This window comes from Cebidichthys violaceus, unplaced genomic scaffold, assembly GCF_023349555.1.
Source record: "Cebidichthys violaceus isolate CVI_PGR_0920_01 unplaced genomic scaffold, fCebVio1.0.p SCAF_37, whole genome shotgun sequence".
Taxonomy (NCBI): Eukaryota; Metazoa; Chordata; class Actinopteri; order Perciformes; family Stichaeidae; genus Cebidichthys; species Cebidichthys violaceus.
The window spans coordinates 29,530-47,751 of NW_027176561.1; the positions used below are offsets into that span (position 1 = coordinate 29,530).

The window sequence follows — 18,222 nt, forward strand, 5'->3', positions numbered from 1 at the left end:
TCGCTGATGTGTGATTAGCTTTGCTTATCACAGGACGCCCTCAAGTGGACAAAAGCACTCATTGCTCACAGCTCATCATCTCATCTCATCTCATCTTCGACCTCTTATCCGGGATCGGGTCACGGGGGCAACAGCTCCAGCAGGGGGACCCCAAACTTCCCTTTCCCGGTGCCACATCAGCTCAGCTCTGACTGGGGGGGGGATCCCGAGGCGGTCCCAGGACCAGTTTGGAGATATAGTCCCTCCACCTGGTCCCGGGCCTCCCTCGGGGGTCTCCTCCCAGCCGGTCGTGCCTGGAACACCTCCCTAGGGAGGCGCCCGGGTGGCATCCTCACCAGACGCCCGAAACCACCTCGACTGGCTCCTTTCCACACAAAAGGAGCAGCGGCTCTACTCCGAGTCCCTCACGGATGACCGGACTTCTCACCCTATCTCTAAGGGAGACGCCAGCCAGCCTCCTGAGGAAACCCATTTCGGCCGCTTGTACCCGCGATCTAATTCTTTCGGTCGCGACCCAGTCCACATGACCTCACAGCTCTGAGAGGAAATACTGTATTTGAAACGTATAATTGATATAAGTGCTTTTGCCTTAACTCCTTAAAGCCACGATGGCGTCTGAACAATGTGGACACACAGTACAAAGATGACATCTTAATAATACGCACATAAGACAAACTGTTGTGTATATAGATTTATTTCTCATATATTTGATTTGAGCACATTTATTAGACATATTAATACGACACGACGCCTCCTCGCTGCGGGACGGACAGTGAAACTGTGCAGTCCTGCTGACATGATCACCCTCCTACAATCAAACCGCTCCGTCGTACAGCCGGAGATGAAAACAAAACGTATTGCATAAATCGCCCCTTTCATTACAAAACCATCATACCCTTTGCATTATCAGGCTAATTTCAAATGATCAAAAAGGAAAACAAAGCGACTTGATTCAAATGAAAATAAAGATTTCCCACCAAATTAAAAGCAATAAAACTCAATGTACAAGTTCTCTCTTGGAGGTCTAGTAAAGTGCAAGGATTATCTCATCAGTGCTCCACGCTGTCCATCCAGAACAAAGCTCCGTTCATCACTTTCGCCGCTAACGACGTGATTCCAAAAACAAAGTCGTGATTGCGTGAACAACGATTTAAAGACACTTTTTTTTTTTTTTTTCCCCGGCCTCCTTCTCCGTCGGTGAATCCCGACTGTGCGTTTACGTAAGCGTGAGAAACTGCGTTTCTCTGTGCGCGACGGATCTCCGGTCCTCCGGTCTGAAGGGAACAAGGAGCATGCAGCCGGACGGGCCCCTCATTGCTGCCGCGTGACGGGGTTAACCACCTCCCTCACGTCAAGTCTGTGAATTTTTGCTTTTTCTTGCCCACAAAATGACTCAGTGGGCGAAGTAGCCCATCTGATGCAGTTTGAGCAGAAGGCTGTGCGTGATGTCAAACGTGCTGAGGCTGATCCCCACGGCGATGGGCCCTTTAATCCAGTTCATGCTCAGGCCTTTGTAGAGTCCGCGCACGACTCCCTCCTGCGCTACGATCTCACGCATGGTCCCCAGAATTGTGCCGTACGACCAGCCGGTGACACCGGCCGTCTGCATGCGCCGGCGCACCACGTCCAGAGGGTACGAGGCGGACTGTCCAATGAGGCCTGCGCAGGCCCCAAAGGCCAGGCGCTCGAGGGGGTACGGCTGGGGTCGCTTTGTTTTTTCTAGAGCAGAGGGGGGGAGAAAAAACACAAAAGGAAGAAAGAGTTCAACATCTGAACGACACATTTTTCATTCTTCAAATCCAGTGTCTAATCACCTGAAACTAAGAATTGTTACATTTTCGTGTTATCTCAGAATGAGCTCTTCTTATCTACATAAGAGGGGCCGGTTCAGCGCGGCCATGTTTCTACAGTAGCCCAGAACGGACACAAAACCGAACGCTGACTCTAGAGGAGGCCGTCAAGTGTTTTCAACGTGACCCGAAGGCCACCGTAGTTCTCCGACGCGCTTGTGAAACTTCGGTAACGCGAGAAGCAGAGTGCAACACTGTTGTAACCGCCTGATTTCTGTTGCTGCTGAAGTAGTGTTATGCAACGTTAGCGCTGATGGAAACCACGGCTTTACCACCGTTTTGCATTAGGAAGGGGTTAGCGGAGAGGCATTCAGTTGATTGCAATCTGCAACCGCACTGCTGGTGTCCCGCCCCCTGAAAAAGGGGGATTCTTTAACTTTTAAAGTGCATATTGTCCAACTTGTCACACTAGATTGCCACTAAATCCCCCCCCCCCCCCCCCCCCCCCCCACACTGTCCCTTTAAAAGAGAAGCAAAAAACTGATGGGTACCCGCGTGCAGCTTCTTGAGGGTCTCATATGTGAAGAATGTGATCCCTGCATATGGGATGACACCCATGATAGTGGGAGTGAAGCCTCTGTAAAGGGTCCTGACGCCCTCCTCCTGGGAGATCCGCACAAAGACGTGCATGATGTTGCTGTACCTGTCCCAAGAGAAAGCAGCAGGCGAGACATCGTTTACCAAACCGCCACATTTGACCTTCATGAGAGCAATTAGATGACATTTTAGACCATTTTACTGTCGTGGGAAGGAAACAATGGGACCAATACACACAAGAGAGGGACCCCTCGGTACCGGGTGTTATGGGACTCTTAAACGGGGGACGGGTGCTTACATTTCTCTGGCTGTGACGGCCATCCTGGCTCGCACCATGTCCAGAGGATAGGTGAGCATTGAAGCGGTGGTGCCGGCCAGAGAGCCAGCCAGGAAGCGTTGGAAAGGAGGCAGAGCTCTGAAACAAACAACACAATAATCTGTAGTAAATATAATAATAAAATAAAAAAAAGATTAAGAGCCTACAGCCATGCTAACATGCTAAAACCGACAGTAATACCATGTTGATAACAAACATTATTACGCCGCTAGCATGGCTAACAACTTATCCATGATGTTTTATCTTAAAATACATAAATAAAATCCCTGCTACTCGGCGACAGATGCTCTACTCACTTCCCCTGGTAGCCGTAGTAACCCCCCAGTAGTTTTTTGTACTGGTCATGAGAGCAGAACTGGATGGCAGCGTAGGGCATGACCCTCATCATGGTGGCAGAGTTCCCCCTCCACAGGCTGAGCAGCCCGTCCTTCATGTAGGAGCAGTAGATGAGCCTGAAGGCCTCCTGGTGGTGACGGGACACGGTGGGTTAGGAGCAGAGGCTTCATGTCGTCTACGTCTAATAATCTAACGTGATAATCGCGATGTGGTCAAAGTGCACAATGAGCTGGAGTTGTTAGGAGTTAATGCGTGTGGCTGGTGACATAAAGGCTTATAAAGTAATACGAGAGCAAAGATCTACCATATAAGCTCCAACTCGGGTTGTTTTTGATACTTGTTTTGATTCATTTAATAATTCAATATAAAAAATATCAAGAAGAGAAACATTGCCCATCTTAATAAGTGCCAAACGTGACTGATTTTGTCTGTTTTGTTTGTTTTCTCAGTCACAAAAACACACAACTACTTAATTTAGAATAAGGCTGAACAATTTTGAAATTGCGATATGACTTGCAATAATAGAGAGAATGATAATTGTTACTATATTATTCTCCTCTTCATTGAAAACATAGATTGTGGTGTGATCTTTGGAGGGATCTGTACCAAACAAAGATGTTTTCTTTAAGTCTGTGTGGGCCACGACATCCCTGCAGCTCCACAATGTTTAATGTAAAATGGAGTTTTGACACATTTATGGTCTTTTTACGGGCTGTATTTAATATTCTGAACATTAATAAAGCAGCAAATAACTATTGTCTATGTAAAGATATAGTGGAGTAATGTCTACCCGAGTAGAGAATGAAGCTTCTCTTTTTCAGCCGGATCGCTCGCACGTGCTTTTAGTGAATATTAGTGCATGTGAGCGTGCCCCACTGGCTAGCTAACGGCCGTCGCTCTGCAGAACTCTAATACGATGATTACTGCCGATAACGACACCATGACCCGACGGGTTCCCCTCAGGTAAACTGTTAGCTCTGTCTGCATTTTCACCACTGTTCTCAATGCGCTGTTTAGCCCTGCGCTGTTAGCACTGCGCTGTTTAGCACTGCGCTGTTAGAACTGCGCTGTTAGAACTTTGCTGTTAGCACTGCGCTGTTAGAACTTTGCTGTTAGCACTGCGCTGTTAGAACTTTGCTGTTAGCACTGCGCTGTTAGAACTTTGCTGTTAGAACTGCGCTGTTAGAACTTTGCTGTTAGAACTTTGCTGTTAGAACTGCGCTGTTAGAACTTTGCTGTTAGAACTTTGCTGTTAGCACTGCGCTGTTAGAACTTTGCTGTTAGCACTGCGCTGTTTAGCACTGCGTTGTTCTCACTGCGCTGTTTGCACCGTTAGCTATGGGCCGCTGGCTCACGGGCGAACATGTTGAGAGCCATCAAGAGGCAATCGAAACGCTCACAATCTCGAATCTTACCCCTTTAATAAAACATTGTACCTCCATTAATTGTGCAGCCATAATTTAGAATCGTATGAAATGAAGAAATACTCATATTGGAATCTGTAACCACCAAATGAGTGTTTTTTTTTTATTTATACTTAATAAATCAACTATCTAAATTGTCACAGATTCATTTCCAGCATTAACACATTACGCCTTTCAACTCTGTCCCGCCAGTGTAGCTACATATTAGAATTCATCGCTGACTGATTTGCTGAACTCACCTTAGCTGAGAATCTGTTGGTGGACACTGTGGAGCAACAAGAAACACAGTGAGGCTCAGGGTTAAAGAACACACAGGCTAACCATCTACTAAGAGGATTAGCAATGAGTTCAGAACACTTACAACAGTCAGTGAAAACAGAAACACAGTGGTTGCGTGATCTGTGCACAGTAGCCTGTTGTTTTCGGCACTAGATTCTACATTTGGAAAGAGATCTTTGCGTGTATGGAGTGTTGCTCTTGCCTTGGAAAATGATCTTGGTCCGATCCAGAGGCGCTATGACCGTCTTGGCTATTGCTCCAGCGAATGCCCCACACAGCAGGGAGTCCAGCACCGTCCATCTGGGCCTCAAGTCCTGTTTGGACACACAGCATGCCATTGTTTTAGAAGACATTGTTGTCACATTGTAACACTAGTAACAACTAATAGCAAAAACACTGATATCGTCACGGGCTGACGCTGGTTGCTGTGGACAAAGACAGGCAGTTTAATCATTTATCTTATCATTCGGTGGCTCTTTTATCCTCACAAACATTTATCAGGGACGTCATATGCTTATCAGCCCAAACACTCCTGTGTGCATCACTCAGTAAAGTCACTGACACAGTAAAATCTGCACGTGGATTAGAGCCGGAGTGACTCGGCTGTTTTGACAGAAGCACGAGAGATAACGCCCACCGACGCTCCGCTGAAGCAGAGCGGCCTGTGTAAACTTCTTCTGCTGGAATGGACAGTTGAACCCAATAAAGAAAATCAGAGCGACTGATAAGAAGAGCATTTGGCACGATTAAACAAACACATTTCACAACTTCAACCACAGGGAGGGATGACACCGTTTTTTGGATTTCAGCCATCTAGACGTTTTAAGAAGGTTTTAAATATTATAGCTTGTCATATATATCAAAAGAGATGCAAAATAATGGCGTTAAAGTATTATGTAGTATGTGAAAATGTACTTAATAAAGTCTGATTCTAATATAATCAATAAACTTACAGCTACAAAGGTGGTCTGAGGTCAATTGCTGCCAACTTTATCAGACGTTTTATAATGGAAAAAGTTGTATTATTTGATATATTTGTGTCTTTTTATTTAAAAAAAAGAAAAAGAAAAAACATTATGAATATTGTCTTGTATACTGACACACCCTAACCATGTGACTACTACTGTAAACATCTGTAATGACTGTAATGATTGTCTTTATTCAATACTGCCGACGGTGTCGCTTTGTAAACCGAGGCCAGGCTTAGATCAGCTGTCACACCGCCCGGCTAATCCCGGCGACGCACCGGTTGAGTCGAGTGTTGTGACAGAGAACCAGGAACGTCTCTACGTCACGCCGGCTCCATTACAATGATAAGAGCCCGAGAGTTACACAGGTTGGTTTGGTTGTGGGGGAGAAATCGCATCACAATAGAACAATGGAACAATTAAAACAAATGGTGCCTTTTAAAAAAAAAAAGGGGATTTGTGTTTCGATCTGCGACGATTAATCGATTAGTTTTCAACTTAGAAATAAATTGCCAACTTTTTTGATCATCACTTCAATCTTTTTGTGTATTTTTTTTTAAAGAAAAAAATAAAATTCTCTGATTCAAACTTCTTAAATCTTTTTTTTTTTTCCTCCTCTGATGACATTCCAGGTCTTCATCTAGGATTTTTGAGAAACACTGATTCTTTAGTTGCAGCCCTTGTTTGTGTTCTTTTTAAACGTTACAACGTGCACACCGCCTAAAAGTACAACACTTACGATTTACAAAGCTTGTAAACAAGGTCAAGGATACTGTAGTTCATACCGTCCCATATATCAACCAGCTGCTCTAATATGTCATGGATGGTTGTCATGAGTATGAAGAGAAACGACTCTCAACTCACTTCTGCTTGGCTGGAGGGGGGCAGAGCCAGCCCGGTGGCCTCGGACACTGGCAGGGGGCTCTGATGGTCGCTCACACGGGGGGCCATGTGTGCCCTTCACGGATTACCAAGGCGGTCGGACACTCGGTTAAGAAAAAGCCCACTGAGGAGGAATGAAATAAATAGGGAGGATCAGTTAAAAAAGAAAAAAGAAAAGACGGAACAACAATCCGCCATGACGCACTGCCTCAGTTAAACACAACAGCCTGGCTCGTAAACAGGGTGCTGCATTTCACAAGCTCTGCTGTTCAATCCGATTACAACCCAGCACGTAAAACAAACAAACCGTCTACATGTATCGATCAACAATGTTGCAGATTATCCTGGGCGCTGATATAAAAAAAAGAAGAAAAAAAAAGAACAACGTGACCACACCTGAAGTAAATACAACTGCGAATCAGAGTTAATCAAAGAACGAACAAACAAACAGGCACAATGCATCGCTATTGCAGTTAAATGTAGACATGCATTGAGGACTACATGCCGCATTTAGTTACCTTCGCTTGTGTTTAAAAGGACCCCGTGTTTACAAGTCTGACGCCACTCTGCCCCTGCAGATTCTTGCACACATTTTTCTTGTTTGCTCGCTGGAGAGCTGGGCTGCTCGGACTAGTCGCACTTACTAACTTGCGCGTTCCGCCTGCACGTCTTGTTTTCGTCCCCCCCCCTCCCTCCCTCCCCTCCACGTATGTGAAGAAGATTGTTAAAGACAGGTGTCGAGCTGCGGCGGACTGTGTTGTCTATTCATAGACGAAGAGCTGCGAGGAATTCCTCCCGCTGCCTGGTTCTGCGCACAAGATTATTTGGGCTTTTCAAAGGTCTTAAAAAAAAAAGAACTGGGGCAGTGTTTTGGACTACAAAACCCATGAGCGAATCCCGTTGGTCGGATGAAATCTCGCGAGTTCATCTAAAACATTGGGTTGCCAGTTTTGCTCATATCTAAGTTAAACTCTGTTCAGTCGATGCTGTTGCCAAATATTTTGAGTTTAGGAGCAATTTCAACTCAAACAACTAAGTCAATATTACATGGTTATGACTAATCAGTTAACCTTATGATTAGTTTCAAGAATTATCAATTTCAGAGGTTTTGATTTACTGACTGGACATGAACATTTAAAAAGTACTTTTAATGTTAACATATTCCATATAGTTAGTTGAGATTCAGCATACGTGTATTGTAGGTTTTGCACTCAAAAATATCTTGTGACTGATGTATATGAAAGTGAAAAATCCTATATTTATCTATCAAACAGAATGAAGTAAGAGCAGCATGTCCCACAAAATAGAAATTATTCAAAGCACCAGTGTATTATAACCAAATTTCAGCCCTTGAGGAATTTTGATCACTTGTACATTGTGTTTTTATTTTTATGTTTTGTAAATATACAGGTAGAAAGTATTAAATTAAATGTTAACTAAAAAGAGATGGATTAGGGGGTTTAAACACTCTGGTTGTGGGTGCTACGTGACGGAAACTGGCAACCCGGGAGTCTGGCCATAGCGCTGAAAAACTTGTTGTTGTCGGGGAAAATGGCGTCAAACGTTGAGGCCCCGGAGCGCTGGTACCTCGCCCTTCTCGGCTTTGCGGAGCATTTCCGAACCTCCAGTCCGCCCAAAATCCGACTATGTGTGCACTGTCTACAGGCGGTGTTTCAGTTCAAGCCGCCGCAGAGGATCGAGGCCCGGACACATCTTCAGCTGGGCTCGGTCCTCTACCACCACACCAAGAACAGCGAGCTGGCCCGCAGCCACCTGGAGAAAGCGGTGAGGGACGTTCGATTCAGGAAAGAGCGGGGATGCGGCGGAGAAGGGGGACGGGGTGTAGGCCGCGGGCAGCAAAACACAGAGAACGGCGGAAATCTTTACGTAGCCGTTAATTCAGGAAGGTTAAATGTGTGAAGAAGTTAAAATTTTAGATTTCTTAAGTGTTTTTTGGGGTGAAATATTCGTCCCGGGCCGGCCGCTTCCGTCCTTTCACTGATGTTAGCTAAAATAATCCGCTGTATGGGGATTATTATTATTATTATTATTATTATTATTGGTTCATAAAGATAGCGAAACACCGACAACATGACGCCGCTAACGTTTGGTACCTCTTGTTTTTTTTTGCAGTGGTTTATATCTCAACAAGTCCCTCAGTTCGAAGATGTCAAATTTGAAGCCGCCAGCATTTTGTCAGAACTCTTCTGCCAACAGGTAAAATTACATTTCTGGTCACATTTGAAGTAACGTACATTCATCCCTTCTTACCACGACGTGGAAAATGTGACATTGTAGTATGATGCTACGTGCAGGATAGGGTATGCATAGTTATTTTTTTGATTTTTTTTTTTTGATTATTGGCTATTGATCATTTTTGAATCAATTTTTCTAGAATTTGGTGGACTCTGCAAAACCGCTCCTGCGCAAGGCCATCCAGATCTCACAACAAACCCCGTACTGGCACTGCAGGTTGTTGTTCCAGTTGGCGGTACGTGTCGGAGCGACGGCGTGAACAGGGGTCACATTGTTGCACTCAACAAAGTCATTTTCAGGCGCAGGTCCAACATTGTTTCAGTTGAAAATGACAACGCATGTGCAACAGAGTGCTTATGTCCCCCTGTGCTGTTTTGCTCACACTTGTACTTTTTTTGTTTTGTTGCAAGAGAACAAGCCTTTGTGACCAAATAGCAACAAACAAACAAACAAACAAAAAAAGACAGGAATGTTGTTATTGCTTCTTTCAGCAACTTCATACACTGGAGAAAGACTTGGTGTCAGCATGTGACCTGCTGGGGGTCGGAGCCGAGTACGCCCGAGTGGTTGGCTCAGAATATACCAGGTAAATGTCCCACAATCCTCCAGTTCACTGCATATATATATATATATATATATATATATATATATATATATATATATATATATATATATATATATATATATATATATATACATATATATACACACACACACACACACACACACACACACACACACACACACACACACACACACACAGCTTTTAGTGGTTAGCAGCTGACATTTACTTAACGAGGAAGTCCTATTGAGATTTAATACCTCTTATTATAAGCGAGTCCTAGCCGAGACGGTGTCAAATAACACCAAAAACTGCAGCCATTCGTGCGACCTGAGATTAAGAATATGATTTTTTTAATTTTTTTTTTTTTTAAATAATCTTGTAGATTAACATGTTACAGCGTTGTAACCTACTCAAAGTGAGGGGTAACCCTCCTACTATGTGTTATACGGGTCAACGATGGGTCCTGAAGTTAGAATTAGAGACGTATCACAGGGATGAGTGATCCAGTGACAAACCTGTGAATAAATAGTACCGACAGAATAAAAAAAAAAAACGTCTTATCTCGATGGCATGGAAAACAGGGACACACAAAACCCAGTGTGTTGCATTTGACAAAGGACTGAATAGAGACACCTTCAAGAGTATTAATTGGAAGCGTTGGAACATTTTGTTCACGCAGGGTATTCCAGTCGCACAAAAGCAAAATATTTATAGAGGAAGGACACGTATGAGTAATTTGTCTCTATTGCTACACCCTGACTGATTCACTGCCCTGCGGCGTTTGACACTTTTTTTTTTTTTTTTTTTTTCACCTGTCGAATCACTGGGCACCATTTCAAAGGAAATAACTTCTTTTATTACTCATCTTCATCGAAGATTAAAGTGTCGAGATAATGGCACCCTTCACTTACGCATCGACGCGGTTCAACCGGTTCTGAGTACACTTTAACGCGCCTCAACGCTGGAAGAGTTCTTTGCTCCCAAAACAACTACAAAAATATGAAATATTCATTACATTACGGTCATTTTAGCAGTCGCTTTTTATCCAAAGCGACTTACAATTCAGTATCTATCTACACACCGTAGACGCAGCTACGGGAGACATTTTAGGGTTAAGCGTCTTGCTCAAGGACACATTGACATGAGACTAGTGGAGCAGGAGCCGGGGATCGAACCGCCGACCCTCCGATTGAAAGGCGGCCCTGCTCTCCACTTATCCACGGTCACCCCATCATTGATTTGATTGATTGTGACTGGTGAAAACGCTGACTTTGTGTTTTTGCTTTTTTTTTTTTTTTTTTTTTTTTAGGGCACTGTTTCTCCTCAGTAAAGGAATGGTGAGTCACCTGCTCTACTTAACATTTTTTTTTAATGCTATTTGTGCTGTTACACCATGACAGTATAAACACGGATAGGTTCTAATTGTGGTGTTTTCTCTTCTTCTTTTTCTTCATAGTTACTGCTGATGGAGAGGAAGCTCGGGGAGGTGCATCCTCTGCTCACGCTGTGCGGCACTATTGTAGAAAACTGGCAGGGAAACCCGATCCAGAAGGAGTCCCTGAGGGTCTTCTTCCTGGTCCTGCAGGTCACACACTACCTGGATGCCGGACAGGTAGGACAAGCAGTCCCGATAACGTGGGACGGACTTTGTTCTTATAAGGGTTCAAATGACACCACGGTTGTGTTCGTGTCTCTCCAGGTGAAGAGCGTGAAGCCGTGTCTGAAGCAGCTGCAGCAGTGCATCCAGACCATTTCTACACTCCACGACGACGAGATTCTGCCCAGCAACCCGGCGGACCTCTTCCACTGGCTGCCCAAGGAGCACATGTGTGTCCTCGTCTATTTGGTAAATGCCACTTCTCTTTTCTTTGTATCCTCCCAACTTAACACTCCGACTTCCCCCCCCCCCCACCTTCTGGACGTGTGTGCTGCACCACTCTGAGATACGGTGGGCACAGCCTGCGTCAACAACATGTCGCCTGTATGGAAGTTCTTCAGTGGGAGTGAAGAAGAGATAAAACTTGCAATTTCTAACACCTGCAAGCCCAAAATAAGCTGTCCTTTAAAAAAAACAAGGGTTTGATAACAAGCCGGTCTGGTAGCTTGTGAGTTATTTAATAGACAACGTTTTATTATAAACACACATGATTCTCAGTTTTACATAATAGAAAAGATGTTTTTTCTTAGAAATAGAGAAAATCCAAATCGGCTGGTCAAATTTTAATAAATTGGAATCAACCAAGAAATTGCAATCTGGTTATTTTTAAATTTTTTTAGTTAAAGTGATTTTAGGTTGTGCAGTCAAGCAGCCACCATACAACATCAACACATTTACAGAAAACACTTCCTGGTGATGCAACTGAAGTTATTTAACACTTCCTTTGTTGGTCTTCTATTATATTAGTGCTTTTATTCTCCTAAAGTGATGCACACCGTTAAATAAACCTCACTTACCACAATAAGAATTAGTGCAGTCTGAATATGGAGGATAAAAAGACAACAGGCCGTCTTGATGGAGTGTTGTTATTCGTTTAGGTCGCTTTTAAGGTGCATCTGATAACTTCTGTAATTAAAAGAAAATCAATGACGCCATCGCAGCAGTGACGCAGTTGTTGTTGTTGTTGTTGTTGTTGTCCGTCGTTGTCCGTCTGCATAGGTTAACACAACGCGCGCGTCGTTTTTGGGAATCGGTCCACGTTGCTTAATGTCTCCTCCTTGTCATTCTCCAGGTGACGGTCATGCACTCCATGCAAGCGGGCTACCTGGAGAAAGCTCAGAAGTACACAGATAAGGCTCTTATGCAACTAGAGAAACTAAAAAGTGAGTCACCCAACGTGTTGCTCTCTACAACAGATTTAAACTAAAGGGAACTGTGCCTATTTAAACTGTAAAAAAAAAAAAAAGAAGTCATTTTTCCGCCACTTGTTTGTGTATGATTTTAAATGTGTATCTCCATGTGTCAGTGTTGGACTGCAGCCCCATCCTCTCTACCTTTCAAGTCATTCTACTGGAGCACATCATCATGTGTAGGCTCGTCACGGGCCACAAGGCCACCGCATTACAAGAGGTACATTGTTTCTGTCCTGTTCCCGATACGTGGCGGTGTGGAGAAAAAAAAAAAAAAAAAAAATGCAGTCCAGCAGCTTTTATTTTGTAGCATGTCGCACGAAAAAAAAGCGAGCGCTTCGAATGAGGATGTGAAAGTGAACGTTGTGTTCTGTCCGTCCAGATCTCACAGGTGTGTCAGCTGTGCCAACAGTCGCCCAGGTTATTCACCAACCACGCTGCTCAGCTCCACACGCTATTAGTGAGTATCCACAACCTACCTACCTACCTACCTCTCTACCTACCTCCCTACCTCTCTACCTACCTCTCTACCTACCTCCCTACCTCTCTACCTACCTACCTCTCTACCTCTCTACCTACCTACCTACCTACCTACCTCTCTACCTACCTACCTACCTCTCTACCTACCTCTCTACCTACCTACCTACCTCTCTACCTACCTACCTACCTACCTACCTCTCTACCTACCTACCTACCTCTCTACCTACCTCTCTACCTACCTACCTACCTCTCTACCTACCTACCTCTCTACCTACCTCTCTACCTACCTACCTCTCTACCTACCTACCTACCTACCTACCTACCTACCTACCTACCTACCTACCTACCTACCTACCTGCCTCTCTACCTACCTACCTCTCTACCTACCTACCTCTCTACCTACCTACCTCTCTACCTACCTACCTACCTCTCTACCTACCTACCTTTCTACCTACCTACCTTTCTACCTACCTCTCTACCTACCTACCTCTCTACCTACCTCTCTACCTACCTACCTCTCTACCTACCTACCTACCTACCTCTCTACCTATCTACCTACCTCTCTACCTCTCTACCTACCTACCTACCTACCTACCTACCTTTCTACCTACCTCTCTACCTACCTACCTCTCTACCTACCTACCTACCTACCTCTCTACCTACCTACCTACCTGTGTGTGTGTGTGTGTGTGTGTCTCTCTCTCTCTGTCTCTGTCTCTGTGTGTGTGTGTGTGTGTGTGTGTGTGTGTGTTTGTGTGTGTGTGTGTTTGTGTTTTTTTTTGTTTTTTTCTTTATTAAAATAAAAAGGTTTTTATATTTGAGGATTTCTAGTTAAAAAAAATAGCTCTTCTCATTTAAAATACTGTCACCTTAAAAAAAATCAAATTTTTAAAGAATCCCATAGATTTTACAGTAGACATGCAAATAATGAAAGTAGGTACGGGATGTTGTAATATTATTTTTATTAAAACCATTTTATTAGATGGATAGATTTAGATTTAACTGTAGGTGTGTGTGTGTGTGTGTGTGTGTGTGTGTGTGTGTGTGTGTGTGTGTGTGTATTAACTTTTTGGACGTCCCTGAGAACGAATCAGCGGTTCTACGTTCCTAAAGCTCTCTGTTACTTCAGAAGGAATGCTACTTTATCCTAACGGTCGACCTGTTCCTCTCGTCACGTCTCAGGGTCTGTACTGTATCTCGGTGAACTGTATGGATAACGCGGAGGCACAGTTCACCACGGCGTTGCGGGTGAGTCTCTCCGTCAGTCGTTTACCCGCCTCACTTCTTCTCTCTCTCTCCCTCTACTCTGCTCTGCGGTCTCTCTCTCTCTCGTCTCATCTCAAAGATGTCGTTGTCTTTCAGCTCACCACACACCAGGAACTGTGGACATACATCGTGACCAACTTGGCCAGTGTCTACATAAGGGAAGGGAACCGACACCAGGAGGTCAGTGAAGTAATAACGGGTCACTTCTTTAAACTACAACAATGTACCGCGACTTCTAGAAAGAAGTGGTTCGTATTCATGATGGCGTGTTTGTGATGTAGAAACTGTTTTGACATTATGTAGTTTGTCCACCAGAGAGCGCTGGTGAGTCAATTCTTCACCTCCTAAAATGTCCTACTCAGCACAATACTGTGAAGCGATCTTCTCTAGTCAGTGGATTATAGTTATTTTATTTTATTCTATTTATTATTTTATTATTCCAACAACCGATCCGGACCGCCTGAAAAGGTTGGTCTGGGTCAGTTTCCAAGAGGACCAGGTGGCTGTTTGTTTGTGGTGTGAAAGCAGATAAACAACCACAGATGGATGTGATTTTTAACATGATTTCATACGCTAAACGACGTCCGCTTAATTGGGAAATCTGTTCTTATAATTGATCTGTATGAGGCCGTGTATCGGCCTACACAAGCTGTTAAAACTGCTGTTTGTGTCCGATTCATTGTACTTCATCAGTGCATTAACTCCATTAAAAGGAGTCCGTCTCTCCCTGATGTTTTAAGGGACTTTTTTTCCCGCCTTTTCTGTATCATTATTTACCACATGTGGTCGATTTTAAAGTCTAATAATGCTCATAATAAGTTATTGATCGGAACCATGAACACGCATTAAACTGCAGCATCGTCATGTTTACTCCTCTTGGTGTATCTGTGTGAACACAAACCGTACCTTTACATGTATTTCCTGTTTCTCTTCTTCTTCTTCAGTTGTACAGCCTCCTAGAGAGAATAAACCCAGACCATAACTTCCCAGTAAGGTAAGAGGGCACAAGGTTTTTTTTTTTACAGATTGCGTATATGCTTGTATATGACACGGCACAATGCATTTAGTCGAAACTGCTTCAGATGATTAAATACACAACCGGTGTCTTTTTTTTTGTTTTTGGGATTCAGCTCTCACTGCCTCCGCGCTGCAGCCTTCTACATCAGAGGACTCCTGTCCTTCTTTCAAGGACGCTACAACGAGGCCAAGTATGTCGGATTCTACGTGGCTGAATGCAACCTAAATGCCGCGTCTGGACATATTTGTATGAATGTACATCTTGTTGTCCTGCAGACGCTTCCTGAGGGAAACCCTGAAGATGTCTAATGCTGAGGATCTGAACAGACTGACCGCCTGCTCCCTGGTTCTGTTAGGACACATCTTCTACGTTCTGGGCAACCACAGAGTAAGACCAATGAGCACATGACAGGTCACCAGACCAGAACCTGGTCCATGAATCCATGCCTCGTATCCTTCCTTATTAGCTCCTACAATAAACCTTAATTTAACTTTAATGATGGTCTGATGGTGAGTCCAGATACGAGCGTCCATCAGCTCGTTCTTTAGCCACAGACCTTTAGTTATTGTCGCGTTCTGATTATTAGTTATTGGTCAGCTGACTCGTCTGGAGATGAACTCTTCCGTTTTTGTGCTCATGTAAGATGACAACGCAGAAATAATGTCTATGAAGCCACTAGATATAGATCCAAAATCGACTGACAGAGAAACACTGAGATACTTTATTTACAAATGTACTCATTTAATATAAAGAATTTAATTAGAAACAATGGAATACCACTTTCATACTAAAATATATCATTTTTTCTACAGCAGCTAATTTAAATCAATAATGTGTGGGGATTATTTAATATTTTCTGTGCTTACATTATGAATTGGGGAGGACAAGCGGCAGGTTTTCTGCTCATGAGTGATCCAGAACCGCTCCGTCTGAGGCGATGGCCTTCACATACAAGCCCTTTTAACGCTCCACATGGGCTCATTTGCATAGCGGCCATTTTGACATGTCATTGCATTGTAAACACACAGGTGTAATTAATCAAATTCATCATGCTGTTTGAGTGTTTGACAGTCATTGCAGTGAGCCAGCATGCATATAATACCAGGAAACCTGGGCCGTAATTAATGTTGTTGTTTACACCGGTGACCCTTCAATGAGAGGTCAAAATGGCCGCCGCCGTGACGGGGGGGGGGGGGCTATTTATACATGAGGGTCGTCGTCTCGTGGCTTCCGTCCATCTTGATTTCTAAAACAAAAGTTTCTCTTTTTCTCTTCAGGAAAGCAACAACATGGTGGTACCTGCCATGCAGCTGGCCAGCAAGATCCCCGACATGTCTGTTCAGCTCTGGTCTTCGGCGCTGTTGAAAGGTACATAATTCCATTTTCCTCTTATCGAGGATATAAGTTATGTTGTTCGATTTTTTTTCTACTGATTGAACGGGCTTCACGGGCCTCTTTGATACCGGACTCTTCCGTCACATTTGAAGCACGAACTCTCCGTTGTTGAGAAAGCAAAGCTGTGCTTGACTGACTGAATGCCGTGCTTGCAGACTTGAACAAGGCCCTGGGGAACACCATGGACGCCCACGAAGCGGCCCAGATGCACCAGAACTTCTCCCAGCAGCTGCTGCAGGACCACATCGCCGCCTGCAGCCTCCCCGAGCATAACCTCATCAGTGTACGTGAAGCGGACTAGCGTGGCTCTGAGCGTGTCATGGCTCTTCATTAGCACTTTTTAATACCGATAATCACAAAAAATGTCATGATGCAAACAGAGTTGTTAGTTAATTGCGAAAGTGAAAAATAAGGTAAAAAAACCCAGAATCCATCAGTGTGTTCACTACCGAGCCTGTTTGTAAACGGATCTGATGTCGCTTGTAGTTTAAGGCGGGTCTTCTTTTTTTCATTTCATAATTCGGTTTGTGCCTGAACGCACCGTTTTCCGTTACCCAGCCCTACATTTCACTTGTTTCTATTTCCTGCATCTACGTTTTTGCGGTGCTGAGATTTATTTCCTGTCTGTTTTTTTTTTTTCTTTTATTCCAGTGGACCGATGGCCCTCCTCCTGTCCAGATCCAAGCCCAGAACGGCCCGACCACCAGCCTCGCAAGCCTGCTATGAGAAAACCCCGTCGGTCTCTCCTACGGTCGGAAGCCGGTACATTATCACGAGCGACAGATTGACGCCTAGCAACCTGCTATCGGACCCGCTGTAGCCGAGATTCGAGAGGATTTTTTTTTTTTTTTTTTAACAGGTCACAAGAGTTCAGGCCTTCACTTTATTAGTTTTCTCAAGATTGCTTCCTGATTGTCTATCACTTCTTTAATTGTTGTAAAGCAATTACAACTACTGTCGTGCATGTATTTCACACTTTCTGATGGCATGGATGCAGGGCGGGGTCTTGACTCTGGATGAGAGTAGAGAAGGACTCGCAGCGACGTATAAAAGGGCTTCTTCGCCTCGGATATATAGAACCCTTCTCTACGGTTGCCAGGTTTCTCTTCCATCTGTTGGAGGAAGGAAAAAAAAAGGAGGGGCTAGATAAAGAGAGGGAGGGCAGTAAAGAAATGTAGAAGAAATTAATTTATTCATGTTGATATTTTTGTATCTGTTGGTAAATATTTTACATCTTGCCTTTTTTGTATGGATCCTGTTTGTTTTTTTTTGTTTTTTTTTCATGCATGGAAGTTACTGATGAGGACTCCCTGTACACTAGTTTTGGGTTGGTAACAATAAATTGTTGTTGTTTTTTTTTTTTTTTTTTTTTTTTTGCACAAAATCCATATTCGAAAGAATAGAGTCATCTTGTAATATATTTTCACACATTAATCAGTTGAAAAAAAAATGTCACGATACAAATTGGCAGCGAACGTTGTGCCGGGACGGTCCGCCTGTGGCCCCGAGATAGTTCTCCGCTGGAGAGCGACGTTTAAATACTTGTGAGTTTTATATCGTTTGGTGGCTGCGAGGTTTGCCACACGACCGATGTATTTTTCCATAATATATGAATTCCCTGCCGATGTATTAATTTTTACAAATCAGTTTTAGACTTTTGGAGCTTACGGTAATCTTCAGATATTCAAAAAAAAAAAAAAAGAAGCAAATTTATTTTATTTTGTTATATTTTAATTTGTCTTGATAGTTCTACTAAAAGGTTTCTTTACAGTATGTTTGTAT

The 18,222-nt window shown here is 43.7% G+C and overlaps 2 protein-coding genes across 3 annotated transcripts; one reads left to right on the forward strand and one right to left on the reverse strand.

Moving 5' to 3' along the window:
- Nucleotides 1-676: 676 nt before the first annotated feature.
- Nucleotides 677-7,446, reverse strand: LOC137884249 (mitochondrial coenzyme A transporter SLC25A42-like). Its single transcript, XM_068725979.1, has 8 exons — nt 7,132-7,446; nt 6,596-6,737; nt 4,966-5,077; nt 4,724-4,749; nt 3,021-3,187; nt 2,686-2,802; nt 2,342-2,493; nt 677-1,719 (listed from the first exon to the last, which is right to left on the reverse strand). The coding sequence occupies exons 2-8, from the start codon at nt 6,680-6,682 to the stop codon at nt 1,394-1,396; spliced, it is 987 nt and encodes a 328-aa protein (XP_068582080.1). The 5' UTR covers nt 6,683-6,737; nt 7,132-7,446; the 3' UTR covers nt 677-1,393.
- A 680-nt stretch (nt 7,447-8,126) lies between these two features.
- On the forward strand, nt 8,127-17,824 carry LOC137884233 (MAU2 chromatid cohesion factor homolog). 2 transcript variants are annotated; one of them, XM_068725961.1, is made up of 18 exons: nt 8,132-8,398; nt 8,747-8,830; nt 9,009-9,104; nt 9,361-9,455; nt 10,744-10,771; nt 10,891-11,046; nt 11,134-11,280; nt 12,164-12,254; nt 12,398-12,501; nt 12,664-12,741; nt 13,944-14,009; nt 14,124-14,207; nt 14,972-15,021; nt 15,158-15,235; nt 15,321-15,432; nt 16,323-16,413; nt 16,596-16,723; nt 17,092-17,824. In XM_068725961.1, exons 1-18 carry the CDS (start codon nt 8,165-8,167, stop codon nt 17,164-17,166), a joined length of 1,797 nt encoding a protein of 598 aa, XP_068582062.1. In that variant the 5' UTR covers nt 8,132-8,164; the 3' UTR covers nt 17,167-17,824. The 2 variants fall into 2 exon arrangements, with proteins under 2 accessions (XP_068582061.1, XP_068582062.1); XM_068725960.1 differs by lacking the exons at nt 13,944-14,009; nt 14,124-14,207; nt 14,972-15,021; ... (3 more) ...; nt 16,596-16,723; nt 17,092-17,824 and having other exon boundaries at nt 8,127-8,398; nt 12,664-13,935.
- The last annotated feature ends 398 nt before the right edge of the window (nt 17,825-18,222 follow it).